The 19,748-nt window shown below is 41.8% G+C and overlaps 1 protein-coding gene across 1 annotated transcript in view; it reads left to right on the top strand.

The window, feature by feature from the left end:
* Positions 1 to 19,748, top strand: part of Stx7 (syntaxin 7) — a 37,360-nt gene that overhangs the window by 6,253 nt on the left and 11,359 nt on the right. Inside the window, exon 3 of the mRNA XM_028766445.1 lies at positions 18,579 to 18,648. Coding sequence (XP_028622278.1) covers positions 18,579 to 18,648 — 70 coding nt within the window. The remainder of the gene's footprint in view (positions 1 to 18,578; positions 18,649 to 19,748) is intronic.

Genomic DNA, 19,748 nt, shown 5'->3' on the forward strand with positions numbered 1-19,748 from the left:
AACTTGGTGGCAGTTGATAAAACATGAGCAATTAAGGGACGAGGGAGGGAGGGACATTATAGGAACACAATTGAAGTGGCTAGAAGGCGTTAGAGTAAATACAGAGGGAGATTAATAGAGGGGCAGGTGCTAGCACAGGCCAGAGTTGCATTGTTTTTATAATGAAATAAAGATTTACAATTTATAATTCCTCTAAGAACATCTGGATATTGACAGTGAGGTTTGCTGGCTTAGTCTCATAGGTTAAGATCCAATGAGTACTATTAAGAACTCAAAAGATTTATATTTATTAGGAATAAAATCTGATTAGACAGGGCTCACATTAATTTTGTCCTTGTGACTATGCAGTGTGAAAAGAGACAGGAAAGACCTAAGCAGGTGTTTAAGATTCTAGTTGTTGTTGTTGCTGTAACAAAATGCACAGGAATAGATAGGTTATAAAGGAATACATTATTTAGCCACAGTACTGGAGACAAGATCACAGCTGAGCATGTTGGTCTTTGGTGGTGACCTCTGGACACGAATATTACATGGCTGGAAGGGAAGAGGGAGAATGAGGAGAGGTAACCACACTGACTGTAATGACTGTCACCTTCATGCAGAACATTACAGTTTCAAAGTCCAGAAATGTACTAACCCCATTCATTGACATCTTAACAACCCCTGACCCTGACCATGACTCTGACCATAACCCTTACCCTGATCCTAACCATAATCTTAACAAAACCTAACACCAACACTGACCCCAACCCTAACCCTAACCCTAACCGTAACCGTAACCTAACCAACACCAACCCTAATCCAAACTCTAGTCAACCCTAACCAGCCCTAATCCTAACCCTAACTCTAATGCTAACACTAACCCTAACCAATCCTAACCCTGACCCTTATCCACTTTGGGGATCAAGCCTCAGCATGACAATCAAACTGTGGCAGGATGGGACATTTTAATCTGTCAAGAGAAGTATTATGGAGGATGGTATAGATGCCCCAAGAACATCCCTTGTTACAGAAATAGCAAACAAACAGAGCCAATGTGAGAGTTATCCCTCAACACATACACATGTACATGTATATGTATGTTTATATGCATACAGATTTGGGGTTTTAATTCCTGAGTTACAGATAATCACACACTCTAGAATACTGTAGCTGTAAGGCATTGCCAAATCCTATTTTTTTTCTTTGGAGACAGGGTCTCATTAAGTATACCTGACCCAGTACTTGCTATGCAGACCAGGCTGGCCTTGAACTCACAGAGACCCACCTGTGTCTGCCTCTGGAGTGCTGGGAATAAAGACACCACTGTATGTGACACCAGAACTCCTTGACTGCTTGTTAATTCACTTTTATTCATCAGCCTTACCAACATACTAACACACTACCAAAATGCAGAATGTTTTTAAATGATCTTACCATATTTTAAATGTAATCGTTGGCCTCTCAATAATATTCTACCCAAGTGATTTAAATGAGATGCCAATGTACTTTGAAGGTAAAGGAAATAAAGTTACAGTATAGATGGTACAGTATAGCTAGAAGGTACTGGTGTCTACCAGGATTAGTGTTTTCTTTGACCACCAGGGGAGCTAGGAAAGATGCTCAAGTAGCACTGAGCATCATGCTGTTCATGGCAGGCAGTTAAGAGTGTTCCATCAAGACAGCTATTCCAGCATCTTTGTTCTCCTGCTGCAGACTGCTCTAATCTCTCCATGGCTCCCTTGCTGCCAATTGTCTGGGTGTTGCTGACTGTCCTCAGCCGAATGTAATCACTTGTGTGGAATTTAAGGGTGCTTATTGTTCAGTTTACACATGTGGAATTCCAGTCATTTTGTAAGAAAGGATGCCAAAGTAGAGTAGGTCTCTTGGCTTCTGTGGTTAAACAGTGCCAGCTATTCGGAGGCTGAGGAGTGACTGTACCACTCTGAGATTAGAGATGTGGTAAACAGTAGACCCTACACACTGGAGACCATGGCAGCTTGCACTGGAAGGAGGAAAGGGCTAATTTAAATCGGGCCTTGCTTGTTAAGAAAGAAATCAGTTGTTCCATCCAGATAAGAAGTGATAATCTGAGCCAAGGTTCAGTGTAGATGGCAGCTAAACATCCAACCTAATTATTACCCATTGGATTATGTCGAGGGCTTCCCCCATCTATCCCATGTCCACAGTTCCTAAGATGAGACCAAGCGGAGCCTCATTGTTCAGGCCTATAATTCCAGATATTCAGAAGGCTGAGGCCAGAAGATTACAAGTTCAAGGCTTGCCTGGGCTACTGAGGAAGTTTAAGGCCAGCCTGGGTAACTTAGTGAGACCCTTGTCTCACAATATAAAGCAAAAAGAGGTATAGTTCTTAATAGGATCTTTAGCTAACATGTGCATGGCCCTAGATTCAATATAATTAAAATATTTTTAATGAAGACTGAGATCATTAATAAAAGGTCCAGTCCCTATCTTCAGATATATAAAGTACTGTCCATTGGGGCCACCACACAAGTTCAAAGCTACTGGGAGTTAGGCCCTCAGCTAAAGTGGGGAAGGGGTATAGATGCCTAATGAATAGAAATAGTGGACAGATGATTCCCAGGTCATTTATTTGGAAATTTAAATTTAAATATTGTGAAGATAGTTCAGACAAAGTGACTTTTCATTGTGGTATCCTGGTTTGCCATATTCAGCAGTAGTTCTTTGAGCATCTACTACACATTATATTCCATTTCAGAGAATGTGAAGTAGCCCTAGATAAATCTATAAGGTCCTGTCTTCCTGTGGTTTACAGTTAGAAGCAGTGTATGGTATAACAGTTAACAAGCAACACAACCTCCTGTGAGGAGACAGACTGAGAGAGATGTGGGCACAGCTGGGTGCTTTGTTGCTTAGCTGGGCCCTGGATGTGAGAGGAGGAAGGTCTGGCAGAGAGCTACCAGGGCAAGTCACATGAAGGGGATCGCAGCAATAAACACTCCAAAGCCTTCTAGAGCTTGGGTTGCTCAGAAGAGAAGGAGAACAAACAAGTCTCACATCCATAGCACAGTACTTGAGGCTAGAGTAGCCAGAGGGGAAGTCAGGGGGGCAAGATGACAAACCTAGAGCTCTGTCTGTGCTGTGGGGAGTTTAGCTTTCACTCTGCAAGGCAGTAGAAGTCACTGAAGTGTAAGAGACACAGATAGAGCTGCACTTTGAAGGGATCACTCAGTTGCTACTTAGAGGACAGACTTTGGGAGAGTGAGAGGACATGTATTGCTCTTGGCAGAGGTCTGTTGAGAGAGACTTTGTCACGCATCAGTGGGAGAGAGAGCTGTGAAGCCAGAGCCAGGAGGACATGCAGGTACTTGTGGGTGGGCCTGGAAGGGAAGGGGAGGAGCCTGCGCACACAGTACAGGAGCAGGTGGTTGCAAGTATGAACTGGGTGAGACAGACTAAGTCCAGGACTAGTTTGGGGAGGATTTTGTTTCCTTCCAGTAAGTGTTTTTATTTTTACAAGAGTTCTAGCGAAAGTACATCACCACTGGATCACTTCACACTTGGTCAAGTGCATTTTGAAAAGTCTTTTGGACATCTGCATGGAGATACCAGACAGATGAGATACATAAATTTGGAAATTGGGATCCATATCACAATTTGGAATTTGGGTCATAGCACAACTGGTACCTAAAACCTTGAATCCAAGTTAAGCCCAAAAGAGCAGGAGAAAGGGATTTGGGATGTAAAGACTCTGGATGTCAAGAAGAAAGCAGCATGAAAAGTTTGAGCAACCAGAGAAATCAGAACAAAATCCAGATGAAGTAGCTTACTGGAAATAAGATACATATTTTCTGTTCAACACGGAGTTTCTCTTTGTCCTGAAATTAGCTCTGTAGACCAGACTGGCCTTGGACTCTGCCTGCTTCTGTATCTTGAGCACTGGGATTAAAGGTGTGTGACACCCCACCCCCACCTTCTAGCTCTCTCTCTTCATGTTCAATTGTCTGTCTTATCTTGGGCCCTTTCCTGGGTGAACAAAACAAGTCACTCTACCTGCTTTCTCCTGGTTCATAGCCCAGGAGTCAAGGCATGAGCCACCACCATGGGTGTAAGACTGTGGTCAGAGCAGGGGTTACAACTTTTCCCTAGAAAAGGGCAACCCTAAAATTGTATAATTGTAAAGGAAAAATCTTTCAAGGCCAGAGGGGACTGGAAATGTACCATTTAGAGCAGTGGTTTTCCACCTGTGGCTCATGATCCTTTGAAGGGTCAAACACTTCACAGATTCTCTAAGACTACTGAAAAACACAGATATTTGGATTAGGATTCATAACAGTAGCAAAATTCTAGTTATGAGTTAGCAACAAAATAATGTTATGGTTGGGAGTTATTGTCACAACTGTATTAAGTGTTCCTATGTTGGGAAGGTTGAGAACCACTGCTCTAGAGAACAGTTTGCCTTTCCTGTGCTCTGCAAGGTGAGGCAAGTGTGATATGGGGACGGGGGTGTGTGAAATCTGTTTCTAGGTATGTCTGCCTTTAAGTGCAAAATGAAGGAAGAACATCAGATAAGGAAAGGGAGGGAGGAGATGTGTGTGTTTGGCTTGAACAACTGAGATAGGAATGTCCCATCCAGGGGAAGTTTGGTTGGCTGATGGAGACTTGAGATTGGTCATGACTTTATGACCAGTGCTGCTGTGCATGTTTTCTGATTCTAACGTTCAGTGTCTGAATGAAAAGAGGTTTAGAGGGAAAGTAAGTGGCCGGTAGAAATCTAGCCTACCACTGTGATACGAGCTGTGTAGAAACCTGTGGAACTGAAAGGCAGAAGTGTGAAATCTCACTTCTCCTTTCCCGGTCTGACAAAGCTATTAATATAGAAGAGGTTCCGGAATAGGGGTCCACACCATAGGTAAGTTCTTCCTCTGACACGAACGTTCACATCTTTTAAGTTTGTGACCCTGCAGATGACCTGGTTTTATTAATGGGTCTAGGGAGGGTAAGTAAGGTAGCTAGAAGGCGGATGTCTTGATCAAGCAGAAGTCAAGGCTTCCTGGGACTGCAAAGACTCCCGTTAGTCTTGATCAGATAAATAAAGGCTTACATGAATTTTAAGTCTTGCAGTGCCAAAAAGAAAACAACAGAGTTTTCTTTTTAATTAGAAGAAGTCAAGAATAACCAATAGCAAGAATATAAATTTGTCTTCTTTTACCAGTATTTTGACCATTTTAGTTTGCAAAGCCTAAGAGAGATGAAACGTTTTCCCCCCTGAGGTAGTGGGTGCTGACTTGAGGGCCTCATGCGTGTGAGGCAAGTGCCCTGCCACTGACCTGTGTCTCCAGAATCCTTAGCTCTGAAACAGTATTTTAAAGTTCAGTGGGTTTTGCTGTTAAGTCACTTTTTATTGAAGGGGATAAGTTATAGTAAATAGAATATTTAGGTAAGTATTTACACATATATGTGACAGGTATATGCTACATAATTGTAGATGTTTACCTACGTCGAAGCAGCAATCTGACTTTGAAATGACAAGTAAAGATGGAGCAAATTAGAACTTGACTGATCTCCTTGTGAATCAAATATGGAATGTTAAAACGATGTAACCGATATTTTCATCCTTTGGTATAGGCTGCTGATCGGTAGCAGAGCTGGTAAGACATCTGTGCTTGCCCTCCCTCCCTTCTGTGCCCGTGTGCTAAGGCCATGCTTTCTGTCCCAGGACTGATAGGATGTCTTTTCCTTCTTAGCTCACGGTTTCTCTCCTAGGTCTAGAAGCTCAGCATGCATCTCAGAAATGATATTTTCCCAAAGGTTGAATTCATGTTCAAAAGTAGCATTTTATTAGATTATCTGGAATTGGGCTATCCAGTCATTACCTTCTGCCATCCTTAGTCAAGTCCTACCTATGATGTAGGTCAGTGAACATTCGTGGGCCGACTAGAGAAGGACATTTTAACAGAGGCCATGCATACTTCTTCCCAAAGACCTCATAGAAAAATGTTTTTAGAACACACGGAGAGAACTTGTATTTTTGAAGAGCAGAAGAAATGTACTGAGATCTTCAGTGTAACATTTTGTATCCTTAAAAGCTGGCTTATGTTTTTTGTTAAGTAGTGCCCATGAGGAGTGTGCAGCCCAGTGACTGACTGCCAAATATTGTGCAGATCACTGGGTGCATGTTGAGCCCAGAGTCCTTCGCCAGCTTACACTTTCTCTGTGTTGGTCACCATGTGTTTTCAGCACCACTAATTAACTTACCTGACTCGTAAGCTTCATCTGGTAGAGTTAGTAAGTGTGTTTTATTGAGCTACACTTTGCTTTCACTCTGTGGGACTCATCTGTGTGGAATAGGTTATTTATTTTCATTTATAGGAAATAGTCCTTATTCAGACATTTATACCAGTTTACTTTAATACTGTTGGCAAACATTTGAAGTCTTTTTCAGTTTTTGTTGTTGTTGTTGTTGTTGTTGTTTTGTTTCTGTGCTTTACTGTTAGAAACAATGCTGCTTCTGTTCCTGGGTTGGTGGGTCTTAGGATTTGTGTATGGTCTGCATTAGTAGAAACAAGAAAAGCTTCCTGAAGTGCTTGCTTCCTCCAGCCAGAGTCGGAGCTGACATAGCTCCAAATCCTTGCCAAGAAGAACAGCCTAACGTTTAATCCATTTCCGAAACATTCTTATCTCATTGTGGCTTAAATTGCATTTCTAATTTGAATCGGGTATTTGTGAACATAGCTGTTAAGAAATTCAGTGAACATAGAACATTCTGTAATTCAGCAAGCTGTGTGTGTGCACGCAAGCGTGTGCACTCCTGTGCACACGTGCGCGTTTGTGTGTATGTGTGTGTTTGCATGTGCAAGCATGAGCTTGAACAAGCTCTTTCATTTCTAGAATGTGGTTTCTTGGGTATTATGGGCTGGATTATAATCTCTTCCAACATTATAAAGCCAAGTCCCAGCCAGAGTTTCAAGGACTCCTGAAAACTCTCCTATCGAGTTCGGGTTTAGTGTTAAGAGGCCATTTGTCATGGGGCTTGCCCATTATTTAGACTCCCATAATGGAAGCAGCCGTTTGTAAGAGCTGCTAGAGCAGGGATCCTCAGCCTTCCCGACACTCAGCCTTCCTGACACTGTGACCCTTTAATACAGTTTCTCATGTTATGGTGACTCCCAATCGTCAAATTACTTGTTGCTACTTGATAACTGCAAGTTTGCTACTGTTATGAAGCATAATATAAATATCTGGTATACAGGATATCTGATCTGTCACCCCCAAACAAGTCACAACCCACAGGTTGAGGACCACTAGGCTAGAGTGCCACCAGGATTATGAGGTTTTTCTGATATTAGAAGATGAGAATTATTGGCATAAATGTTTCAAGAGTGAGTCTTGCATGAATTAACTGAATTAAGAAATGAAGAAAGTTAATAAATAGAATGGAGAACAGCTAACTGTGAAACAGCGTTTGATGAAAAAAAAAAACCATAGTTGTTATAGTTAACTCTCTGCTCTTAATGGATAGTTACAAACCCTGTGTCACACAGATGGGCCTAGTTATGTTCTGTGGGACCAAACACAGAGTAATGGGTGTGGGAAGATTTGTGAAGTATGGCTGGCAAGGGCCGAAGGGAAAGGCGGGGTGAAAGAAAGAGCAGCCATAGTCATTCTATACATGTGTGAGATCGCCAATGAATAACATCTCAATAAGAAAAGAAAATTCTGGCATTTAAGTATTTTTTGTTTTTAAGGAAACTCTAAGGTGGCTAAGAACTTTCGGTAAGCAAGCTAATCAAATTCATTGGTAACAAAATCTTCTTATTGTGGAACTGGAGAGGTTGCTCAGCAGTTAAGAGTACTTGCTGCTCTTGCAGAGGGCTGGATTCAGTCTCCAGCATCCACAAAGTGACTTTCAAACATCTGTAACTCCGGTTCCAAGGGATGTGACACCCTCATTTGCCCACTCTGGGCACATAGTACATATACATACATGCAGGCAAAACACTCATGTACACAAAATAAACAGCAAATAACTGGAAAAAGAAGAAAACCTTCCCATCAGAATTTGAGTATCGACATTTCTGCTAAAGCTTGTATAATAATCTTCCTTGTGCTTTTCTGTGTATGTGTGTTTTCGGGAGCTCTGGGAAAGTACTAGCTAAAAGCATGAGCCTTTGCTATAAATGGTAGAAGAAGATAACAGAAACATGTTTTGTGTTGAATCCATCCCTCTCTCTTGTCGTGTGTCTCCTGTAGATTCAGCTATCTCCTTAAATGTGATCTTGATGGAATTTTGAATGTCTCTAGTTCAGTAACTACTCTTACTTCACACTCACTGTCCCTATTTGTTAATAAGGATCTCTGTTTAGCTCCTGGCCCCGTGAGGTTCTGAGGACTCTGAGATGCAATGAGAAGTTTCTATAAAAGTGTAAGTTCTTAAATTGGAGTGGTTCTGGGAGGATCTGGGCGAATGAGTCTAGTCAAAATACATTATCTGAAATCTTCAACACAGATATTTTTTTAAATATGGGTCAGTTTGTTGTTCTGGGAGGAAACATGTTCTGGGCTAGTGAAGAGACGCTCATTTTTGCCTCTGAACACATGACTGCACAAAAGGGAATTGAGTATCTTCACTTTTCTCTTTGGCACCAGAGCAGTCTTTTTCTGTAAAAAGAACTCCAGTCCCAAGAAGTGAGCAGGTCTTTTGTCACAGTAGAAAATCGATGGTTGAGATTATTTACCCCCTTGAATACTCTGGTATTGTAATTTTTTCATGCCCAAACTGTTGACACAGTCCAGACATTGGTAGGGGAATATTTCTTATCCAAGGGAATCTCAGTGAGAAGGGCAGTTTCTCTTTTCTCTGGTGACTTGTCCTACAAGATAGAGTGTGGTTGCTCTTTGAGGCATGGGTACACTTGTCTTACTTACTTTGTACACAACATTCTTAATCAGTGGCTTGGGTACTTCCTGGAACTCTCTCTCCCCCATGTGTGTGAATCATCTGTTGGCTCATGCCCCGAGCATGAACTCTCTTCCCTTTGGTTCCTAGTCCACCTTGTGATTTAGGGAACTTCCTTGTAAGATCCAGACTAAGTGCAAGGAAGTGCACAGCCTTCTTGTCCCCTTCTCTCCATTTGTGGCCACCAGGTCAACACTGTTCCTCAGATGACAGCAGCCTCCACATTGTTCTCTCTGCCCCCTTTCTTGCCCCTTTATCTTCTGCACATCAAAAACAAGTCACTTTAAAAATATGAGCATATGTCACACCCAGATTAAAACTTGTCTGTGACTTTCTTGCCCCTTGCAATGAAGTGTGAGCCTCTGTACTCACACCCCCGTCTAACCTGTCTCCCCCAATGATCCACCTCAGGTTTTTCTGTAGCTTCTTGGGGCAATCCTTTCACACCTCAGGGCCTTTGTACCTGCATTTCTTTCAGATAGCTCCTTTGGGGTAGTCAAATGATCTCACTACATTTCCTAGTGATGCCTTATTTGACCTATTTTCTAATTATTTGCTCATCATCTTGCTTTTATTTTATAATGCCTTTTATCGGAAAAATCAAAGTTTAATTGCTGTTTTTCCCGTGTTCTCTGAAGAGAAAGATTTGAACATCTCAGCCACCAAAGTATTTATATGAAAAAAATTTAAGAACATGAGGTTATAATATACAGAGGGTACTTTTTTATGATTTACCTTTTCTCCTGCATCTGCTAGGTTTGTGTGCTTCATTGGTGGATGTTACATCCATATGTTAACAATCCTTTATTCATGAAAATTTTATCTCCAGGTTGAATGTTTGTTTATGAGTTGGGGATCTTGACACCTATCCTGTCTCCAGGAATGCATGCTTGGAGATCTACATGGATAAAGTGATACTGATCATCTGACCAGCATCTTCATGTGTACACAACATGCTACAGTTACTTACATAATCACAATTACTTTTAGCTATATATACTATGAACATAATCTATGTCCAGTGATTGGTTGGATCACGGTGTTGCTTGCCTTTTATGAAATTATCGTTTGTGTGCATTTGGTTGCTTGAAGCTGACTAGTGTTTGTTTCCTGGAATTATTTTGACAATACTTGTCCTCATCTCTTTGACTTCTTTATGAAATTGCTTGCTTGTTTGTTCTGTACCCATTCCTGAGCAGTACTTTTTATTATAGAGTAATTGCCCTTCTGATGTATACCAGAGGTTTTTTTTAAGTAGTTGATACTTTTAGTTACTTTGGAAGAGTCCATATAGGACATGAACAGTATCCTGCTTTGGTGTATTTATTGCCCTTAGTTTTCTCTCTTTGGTATAGTTACTATGGTCAGTGAAGAAACCATGACTGAGGTACTGAGTTAGTGATATGAGTTATGTATGACCACTTAACTTCTGTACAGGGAGGAGGGTCGTCTTCATCCCCTTTGAAGTCAAAGAGAACACCCACAGACATCACCAAGGTCTGCTTGTAGTCCATGGACCATTGTTCTCCCTATTAGGAATGTGAGAGCCATTAGAAAAGTCCTCCTGAGGCCTGTTCAATGGGGAACTCAGTGTTGCCTTGCTGCAGGCACAGGTGGGAAGCAAGCTCAGCGGGGAAACATCTGGTGATCTTAGTTATGTTGTCTTTTTGGAAGGTACCTAAGCTCTTTTGGTGTTTGTTTCTTTGTTGAGAGTGATTCGTGCTATATGACCTTTGTTGGTCTTGAATTGGTAATCCATCAGCCTCCAGAGTGCTGAGATTATAGCGTGTGCAATTATATTTTCTTTTTCTAGATTTTTTGTATATATGTATATGATTTTGTGTGTGTGTGTGTGTGTGTTTATATTTAAGTATGTAAGTGCAGGCATATGTCCCATAGTGTAGAGCAAAGTGTTGTCAAAGGACAACAGCTTCAGAAAGCAGTCCTTGCCTTCCAGTTCACTTGGGATGGTGTTTTTGCTGTGTTGCATAAGTCAGGCTAGCTGTCTAGTGAACTTCTAGGGAGCCTCCTGTCCCAGCCTTCCATCCTGGCATAGGAGCACTGGGGAATATAGTTGCATGCTTTGCATGTATGTGTTCTAGCAATTTGATTTATTTCATGTATGCGGGTATACTGTCCCTGTCTTCAGACATACCAGAAGACAGCATCAGATGGTTGTGAGCTACCATGTGGTTGCAGGGAATTGAACTCAGGACCTCTGGAAGTGCAGTCAGTGCTCTTAACTGCTGAGCCATCTCTCTAGCCAGTGTTCTAGTGATTTGAATTCAAGGTCTCAAGCTTGTGTGGCAAACATTTTACCCACTGAGCCATCTCCCTAACCTTAACCTAGAAATTTAAAGCTCTCTCTTTAAAATTGTATATTCTGTATCTAAAATTAACTCTTGTGTATTTTTAAAATGTTCTTATCAGATTTTGCCATCAAGTCTGTCAGATGAAAATTTAGTTTTCGAATGCTTAAGTCACTTTCCCAAGTAATACAGTTGAGGGAAGGTTTGTGTCAGATCTCAGGAGACTCTGATTCATATAACACAATGCATTTAGATGATGTCATATTGTACAAGAGTGTCACTTGTGTGTCTCTACAACTTGTCCCTATTTATGAAGCATCTGTGGTGTGCAAGCGAGTCTGGATGCTAGAACTCTGTCAGTCAGTAAAACGGTGATGTTTGTGTCTGTAGAGTGATCCTTTAGAGAGAAAAGGATAAGGTGAAGAAGTGAGTTAAGGGAAAGATTGAATTGAACAACAGCAATAACAGAAGCATCCTGTGTGCTGGAGAGAGACTGCTCATACAAGGGGGGTACCTGAGGACCAGGGAGGTTTGCTGAGGGGTTTGTGGCTGTGAACTCATCACTGAAACAGTTTGCAGTGTGAGTCTTACAGTATCTGGGAATGTTTTGAATGGCTGTTCAGATGGCAGCTCCCTTGATGCATTAGAGATAAGGAGGGGCCAGTCCCAGCTTAGATAGCCCTTTACCTCCGTTAGAACAAGGGTTGGGGTAGAGGATTGCAGTGGTAGTGCAGAGGCAGAGGGGGCATGGTTGTAGATGTGTCAGAGATAGTTAAGCTGGCGGATGTGTGCAAGAGAGAACAGATAGTGATAGACCATGCAGTATGCATTCCATCAAAGGCCACTGAAGAAGAAGGTGAGGAGAAGCAGGGCTGATGCCAAATAGGCACATGGAGTCAGCATGCCAGAGGGGAGGTGGATGCACAGAATGGCTGTAAGTGATGTGGGACCATGGAGGAGACACAGGATGTGACATACTGTTGGAGCATGCGCTCCCAGGAGCAGTGGAAGGATCAGCCACTTGTATGTTGAAATCAGTAGGAATTAAGATAGGAGTCTGGGCAAGCAAGATAAGAATGAGCCAAGAGCTACGGCTATCAAAAGAAGTGAGTGTGGCCAAGAAACCAGAATATGTCAAACCGCCCTGGATAGAGGAGATGGTTGTGGCACTACTTGCATATTGGTTCTTTCTGGTACCCAGCCGCCGACCCCAACCTCATTTTAGAATTTGCCCTTTCCCTTGTTCCCCTAATGGCTCTCAATTTAGCCTTTTTAGTGTTTATTATTTGGCTGGGTCTTCTAGTTCTCTTGTGACCTTCCTTTCCATGTTTCAGGATCTTTTGTGTAGTCCAAGTGCTTCTTTGACATTCTGTGGGGTGACTTTGATTTTCCAGGCAAGAAGTTGACCTGTGGAAAAGAAAGTAATTATTTCACACCCTGCTCAAGGATTGTTTTTTCCTAGTTTGTGCCTATGTTCCCAGGTGCTTAAATCCCCCCTTCTTTGCCTCTCAGGATTGGAAGGTTTCCTTACGTCTTGATCACTCTGTCTTATTAGGCTTCCAAGATACACAGACAGCTCTTTTCAAGTTGCTCCTCTCCCTTAGAGAGTACTTAGCCATCCATTTAAGCTCAGATCTCCTCTACCCACCTGCCTTGGCAGCCTGCCCAGGACTTTACTGCCCAGCAAGAGCCAGAGAGTCTGGATCTCTGTCTTTCTTCCTCCTCCTCTTTCAGGTTGAAGCTTAATTGTGTTGCATATCTACCTTGAACATGTGGGCTAAAGACAATGTGCGCACCTTTTTTTATAGTGACTTTGTACAGGAAAAAATTCATAGCATGAAGCTTTCTGTTTCGGTCACTATGGAGATGCTCAAACGTTTTTAATTTGGGGCATTTTTTTGTTTTATTTTGGATTATGGATGACACCATTCATAGCAAAGTTCTGAGAGTGAAATTCGTGCTCTGCTTCCCTTACCCTGACTCGGCATCCTCTGTGGTTGCCTGCCTGGATTATTTCTGCTCATTTATGTTCCTTTCATTTGTGGTTACACAATCTTAAGGTTTTTTAATAGCTCTGAAAATATAATTCTTACAAATTCTCCATCCCCATCCCCATGCCTGTTCTGTGCATCCAGGTATGTGGAGGGAAGAGAAGAAAAGATTTCAAGTCAAGCTTCTGCTGTATGCTTAAGGGAATCAGACACTTATATTTAGTGATTTAGAATCCCATGAGTGCTGTTTTCGCAGTGAGCACAGATCAGAAGTTGGATCAGAGTTAAGGGTTTGGAAATCATTGTCATAAATGCTTGAGGTGATATACCTTGTTCCCTGCTGCCTTCAGGCACAATGGCTGGGTCACTGTGGGGGTGGGGGTGGGTGGATGTGGATGTGTATGGGGGGGGTGCGCCAGAAGGAGAGGGAAGCTAGATATCATGAGCAATCAGATACCAGGAAATCTGGGCTACTGCAAGGTGTAGGACACCTCCCCCGCTTGCCCAGTCCAACTCTGTTGATTTCTTTTGAAGTTCCACTCTGCAGAGACTAGGACCTCAGCAGTCCACCCAAGAGCAGCCCAGCAGTGCATGTGTTAAAAAAGGGACGCAGAGCATCCTTGCTAAGAGGTGCAGCCTGTCATGTTCCACTCACCTGGAGATCCAGTTGAAGAGGACACTGTTCTGTGCATTAGCGTTAAGAACAGAACTACCCTCTGTTAATCTAGTATAGCAGTAAACTGCCCATATTTTGCTACTTCGGTGACTTATGCTGATGAGAAACCTAGACATGACCTAGACGCTGTTGCTTTACAGACAAAGGGTGATCTGTCTGGAGAGCAGAGTGCTAGCAGCTACAGACTGGCTCATCTCTCTCCACGACCCCCAAAAATGGCCTCCACAGTCTGCTCAGGGCTTGAACTGTCCCAGAAGATAAACTCCTTTCTGCTGAAGTCACAAGACAGGACAAGAGATAAAACACTTTGAAAAGAGGCCACTGTTTTCAGCAGCTGGTTTTGTGTTCTCCAGAAGACTTCTCTACTTGAAACGAGAGCAGTTTTATAGATATTAGATAGGCCAAATTACTTGACTTTTTCCCTTTAAAACTTTTTTTTCTTTGTATTGATGACTTACGCACTCTATGCTGAACAGGACTTTAAGTGAGCACTCCCTGCTCTCTGCACCTCACGCTCCGTCCACACTGAGCCTGGTCTCGGCTCCCAGATTTACTAGTCCATGCCATGCATCCTTCTAGAGGATCCGGGCCACTTCCAGGTTTCCAGTATATTTCTTCCTAATACTCTAAACTACTCTGTAACACAGGAAGGAACTGATAGGTGAGGGAAGATTCGAGTCTTTAAACATTCAACTTTTGTCTCCTTCTGTTTCAATCTTGTCTATAATATGCAGCCGCAGGGTACATGTCACTGGCAGGGACTAGCTGAGTCTCATCTCTTCTAATTAAGATGTAGCTCTCGTGATATCTTTATCATTACCTCTGACTCAGGCAGTATATTGCAGACTGTTGTCTTAGTTAAGCATTACTGTGACAAAACACTATGACCAAGAGTGGCTCGGGGAAGAAAGGCTATATTTGACTTACTTGCCATGAGTCACAGTGCATTGAGGAAAGCCAAGGCAGAGACTCAAACCAGGCAGGAACCCGGGGGCAGGAGCTGATCCAGAGGCCATGGAGGGGTGATGCTTACTGGCTTTCTCCTCATGGCTCGCTCAGCTTGCTTTTATATAAAGCACAGGACCAACCAGCACATTAAATACCATCTTAAAAATTGCACCACGTGCTTGCCTACAGCCTGAACTTATGAAGGCATTTTCTCAATTGAGAGTCCCTCTTCCCAAGTCCTTCTAGCTTGTGTCAAGTTGATATAAAATTAGGGAGGACATTGTTACTATTGAATTCTCCTCAAGCCTGAGTCACAACATTTAATAAGGATTTTCTTACTGTTCACTCGTAAGACAAAATGACAAACTGCCCGCTTCTGTTTGCCCATTCAATAGCTTACACTGTCTCCAGTACAAGCCGCTTCCCTGTAAGTTAATGACAACTGGGAATTAGGTGGTTACTGTATGTGAGACCGCCAAGCAGCTGCGGCTGGAGCGATGTGGTAAATGCAGAGTCAGCAGGAGGAAGTGGAATCAAATTTCCAAGCCAGGCTGCCTCAGGTGCCCTTGCAGGTGTTCTTTCCTGGTAGGCACCGACCTGTTCGTCCTCTGGGAGTGGAAGCCTGAGTCGGAGCATCAGTGTCTCACAAGGGTCTCACCAGTCATTTTATCTCTAACATGTTACAACTCTGTTATTGTAGATTCCGTGACAGAAAAATTTTCTGCTAAAAGATGGTGGTGAATTCTTCCCTTGGCTGTTTGGGGAAATTATCTGAAGGTGTTTTTTATGTGGGTTAGGACAGGTTCTGTGCTCCCTGACAGCTGGATGCACTCACTTGTCAAACACTTGCAAGAATTCCCCATTACCTAAGCTGCAACTCTACAGAGCCCCCATTCAATGTACCTGCGATTTAACGACTGAAAGTACATGCACTTATTTATGCCCCAGTCCACTAGAGGGCAGCAAACACTTACTTAGCAGGAAAAGACTGCAGAAACTAACTTTTTGAGGGAACAGAAAGCCCTGAAGTTATTCTGATTGAAATAGAATATGACTATCCTGTGAGCTCAGAACACCCCTAGACAATAAACTGAAATGGAAGCCACCAGGGATGGGGAGCATTACAGAAGAGTACTGTAATCCAGCTTCTAAATCAAAGTAAAGAATTAGAATAGCCTGCTCAAACCTGATTCTCAAGCGCTAGTAACACACACCTTCCAAAAATTATAGGAACCCAGCTTGATGCTCAGGCAGCATTTGCGGGAAATTTGCAACACTATTAGTATTTACACCAAACAGACATTGTTACATAAGGAGTTTTTAGTACCTTGGGGCTGAGTGGGCTTTTGAATTTAGAGTTTAGTAATATTTAATAATTCATAGCAGGGATAAGTCAGCTTTTTCATTAAAGCTTCAAATAGTAAATATTTTAGACTTTACAGGCAATGCGTGAGTTCCTGCAAATGCCTCACCTTGTGGTTTGTGTTTACTCTTTACATTTAATACCTATCTTGGCTTGGAAAATGTTACAGAACCGATCCGGGGCTCATCAGGCCATTGATGACCTTGGTACAGGAAGGTGGTGATGGTGATATGTAAAGTGATGTCTCTACAAGTTTGTTAGCTCACAGCTCCTCGGGAACAAAAGCAGGCCAGTTTCACCTGCATGGACTGGGCCTCCTCATCCCCATACTTGGAGGGCTGGGTACACACAGACTCCGCATAGCCACTTCCATTTCTTCTTGAAGTTAGATACATTTGACTTTTGTCTCCATTGGTCACACACTAAAGCCACGAATTCACCTTTGTCAGTAATGCTATCACACTGAAAAAAATAACTGTTTTGAAAGCCAGGAAATCACTTTTTTTAATTCCAGCACCTTTACTAAATAGGTACAGTTTCTTGGACTTTAGTTACTCTCTGTGGCTGTCAATATCTTTGTAAAATGGGGTTGACTCAAATACACACACACACACACACACACACACACACATGCAGAGAAAGAGGGAAAGAGGGAGACAGAGAGAAACAGGGTGAGAGATAGACTTGGCAGTTTCAGATTTATGTTTCCATAAGCCTTTATCCAGTGTTCAATGATTTAGTTGATCTTCAAGTACACACCTACCTGAGTTAAAGAACATTGCAGAATTGCTGTTCATGTTCAAAACCTCCTACTATGTCTGGCCCACAGTGGATGGCCAGTAATTACTGAGTGGGTGAATTAATTACAATTGAGCACCTAGCTACTTTAAACTCACCTCCTGCTTTGGCTTTATGTTTTAGAAACACATGTAGTTTCTCATATAAATTTGTATCTCTCTGGGGCTTTTTAAAAATAAAGAGATTTATTCAGTGTCAACAGCATGATAAATCCGGTAAACACAGGAATGGATATAGTGTCGTTATAGCCCTTGCCCATAAAGTGCTTTCTTTCCGCTTGTGCTGTCTAGTGGGTTATGTGGTCATTTAACTCTGCTTCTAAGTATGGGATTAGAAATCTGAGTCTCCAAATTAACAGCTTACAGCCAGTCAAGGCCAACAGCCTAGCAAAGCATAAATGAGAGATGGCCAGAGGGGGCTTTAGTATCTCCTAACCAGGTGGGTGGCCAGTGGACAGGGCATGGTCATCAACCTTGTTGGGCCAGGGGACATGTATAGTATGTTCTGGGCCTCCATTGCTGTTGGATAGCCTCGAGAAGTAACAGTCTCTTAACATGTACCCCAACCATTGTGCACTTTCTGCCATAGCCTTGTGAAAACTCTAGAAAAGGAGGTTCAAAGGCCTCCTTCACTCTCTGAAGCCTCTCTCACGGTTTCCTTAATTTCTTACTTGTCTGCGTTCTCTTTTTAAAAAATGACTTTCCACTTCTCACACTCCCAGGAGTGTCTGTGTCTTCAGTCTACACTGGAATAAGACCAGGAACAGTCTTTGGTGACTCCCTGTGTCTGGACGCTTAGGTCCTTGATCACACTGGGCTGTGAAACTTTCCATCACATGAAATCCCTGCATCATTGCCAGTTTTACAAGTCCAGACCAGATGTCTTGTAGATTATCCCACTGTCTAGATTGGTCCAGCTTCTTCCTCATGATTTTAAACTCAGGAGAAGCATTTCTGAAGTGAACTACGTTAGGATTGTCGGGACTTTTCATCACACTGTGCCACACGGCTTCTAATGCCACTTTGTCCCATGTTCATGCTGACTTTGAGTTTTTATCAATGGAAAAGTTGTCTCTTAAACATTGTCTCCAGGGATGTCTTGTAATTTTAGCATACTTTAATTAACCTTCTCTATATTGATTGTTACACAGATGACTGAACATAATTTTTCTAATTCTGATATTTCTCATTTAAAGCTGTAGTATATGCTTTATATTAAAAGCAAATTTATAATTGCCACAGCGATTTATTGTTTGATAGCTTTTATGCCAGTAGAGTCAAGTAAATTGTATGTGTGTTACTCATGGTGCGGTCCTTGTAGCATAAGGAAGAGATGGCCATTTTGGGTCATGAGCACAGTTTCACAGGTCAGTGTTCCCACTCACTTTGCTCTTGGAAATTAGACATTAATAAACCATTTACCTTTTCTTTATTTTTTCCAGTTGTTATTATCAGTTATTATCAGTTTTGTTTTTCTTTCTTTTACTCATTTAATTACACAGTTGTTTCTAGTGTAGCATTTTACATGGCTGTAACTTTTGTAACCATTATTCATTCATTTCCTATTATGATAGCCGTGGACATACAAAGGACTCTGAATCAGCTTGGAACGCCTCAAGATTCACCAGAATTGAGGCAACAGCTGTAAGTATTGTTTTTCTAAGACAGAGAAAAGAGTGCCTAGTCTATGTAGCATTTATAGTGGCTTTTTATTGGAAAAAAATGATGAAAATTTAATAAGAGTTCTCTGGTACCAGTGTAACTTGGCTAATCCAGTATAGACAGGTATTTTTTTTCTCCTTTAAGGATCTGGCTTACTATCAAGGCAAAACTATTTTATTTATTTATTTATTTATTTATTATTTACTTATTTTACATTCCTATTAGTTTAAAAATGGGTTTTCAGTGGCTTTTGAAGAGTTGGACTTAGTGCTTCATATATATATATATATATATATATATATATATATGATTTATTTCTTGCTTTTTTTACAGGTTTCAATCCAGTATATGTTCAGTCTTATGAATTATCTCACTGAAACAAAACCAAACCAGAAAACTTCTGCAGTGAGGACTTTAGAAAGCAAGTACCAGCTTTTTAGCTTCTGTGCAAAATGAAGCAGCTAATGAATGTAACTCCAGTTCTTCAGATGCTGAGGCAGGGGCATGGCTGAGAAGTAGATGACCAGCCTATGCTACATTGTGAGACTTTGTCTCAAACTTTCCAGGCACGCATGCACCGTCACACACACACACACACACACACGTACACACTCAAGCACACACTAAGCATTATGTCCATATAATAATTCACTAGAACAAAAGTAAAAAATATATGAAAAGTTATACAGAAACTCATGTGGTTTAGAAGTACCATTTGAAGTATTTGTAGTTATCTGTAGTTTATATTTTATTTTTCTACAATAAAATAGATGCTGGGCATAAATCATAGTCACTACAGTGTCACTCATTGAAATAAAATTCAATGCAAGTACATAATAAATAGCTATATTATTTTGGTCACATTAACACTGGAAGTTCTGAATTCGTAGACATGATCATGCAGGTTCCCTTTTGAGAACTCTGAGAGGTCGGGAAGCCTGTCTAAGCAAGGTCATGTGCTGCAAGCTGGGAGCTGGTTATCGTTTTCCTCACTAGCTCTATACAGACATCTACATCTGATCATCTTGTTATTGCGAGCCCCACTGGCTGTCCTTGTGTGCAGTCAGAGGTGTACAGGGGAG

This window comes from Grammomys surdaster, unplaced genomic scaffold, assembly GCF_004785775.1.
Source record: "Grammomys surdaster isolate TR1022 unplaced genomic scaffold, NIH_TR_1.0 168, whole genome shotgun sequence".
In the NCBI taxonomy this organism is placed as follows: domain Eukaryota; kingdom Metazoa; phylum Chordata; class Mammalia; order Rodentia; family Muridae; genus Grammomys; species Grammomys surdaster.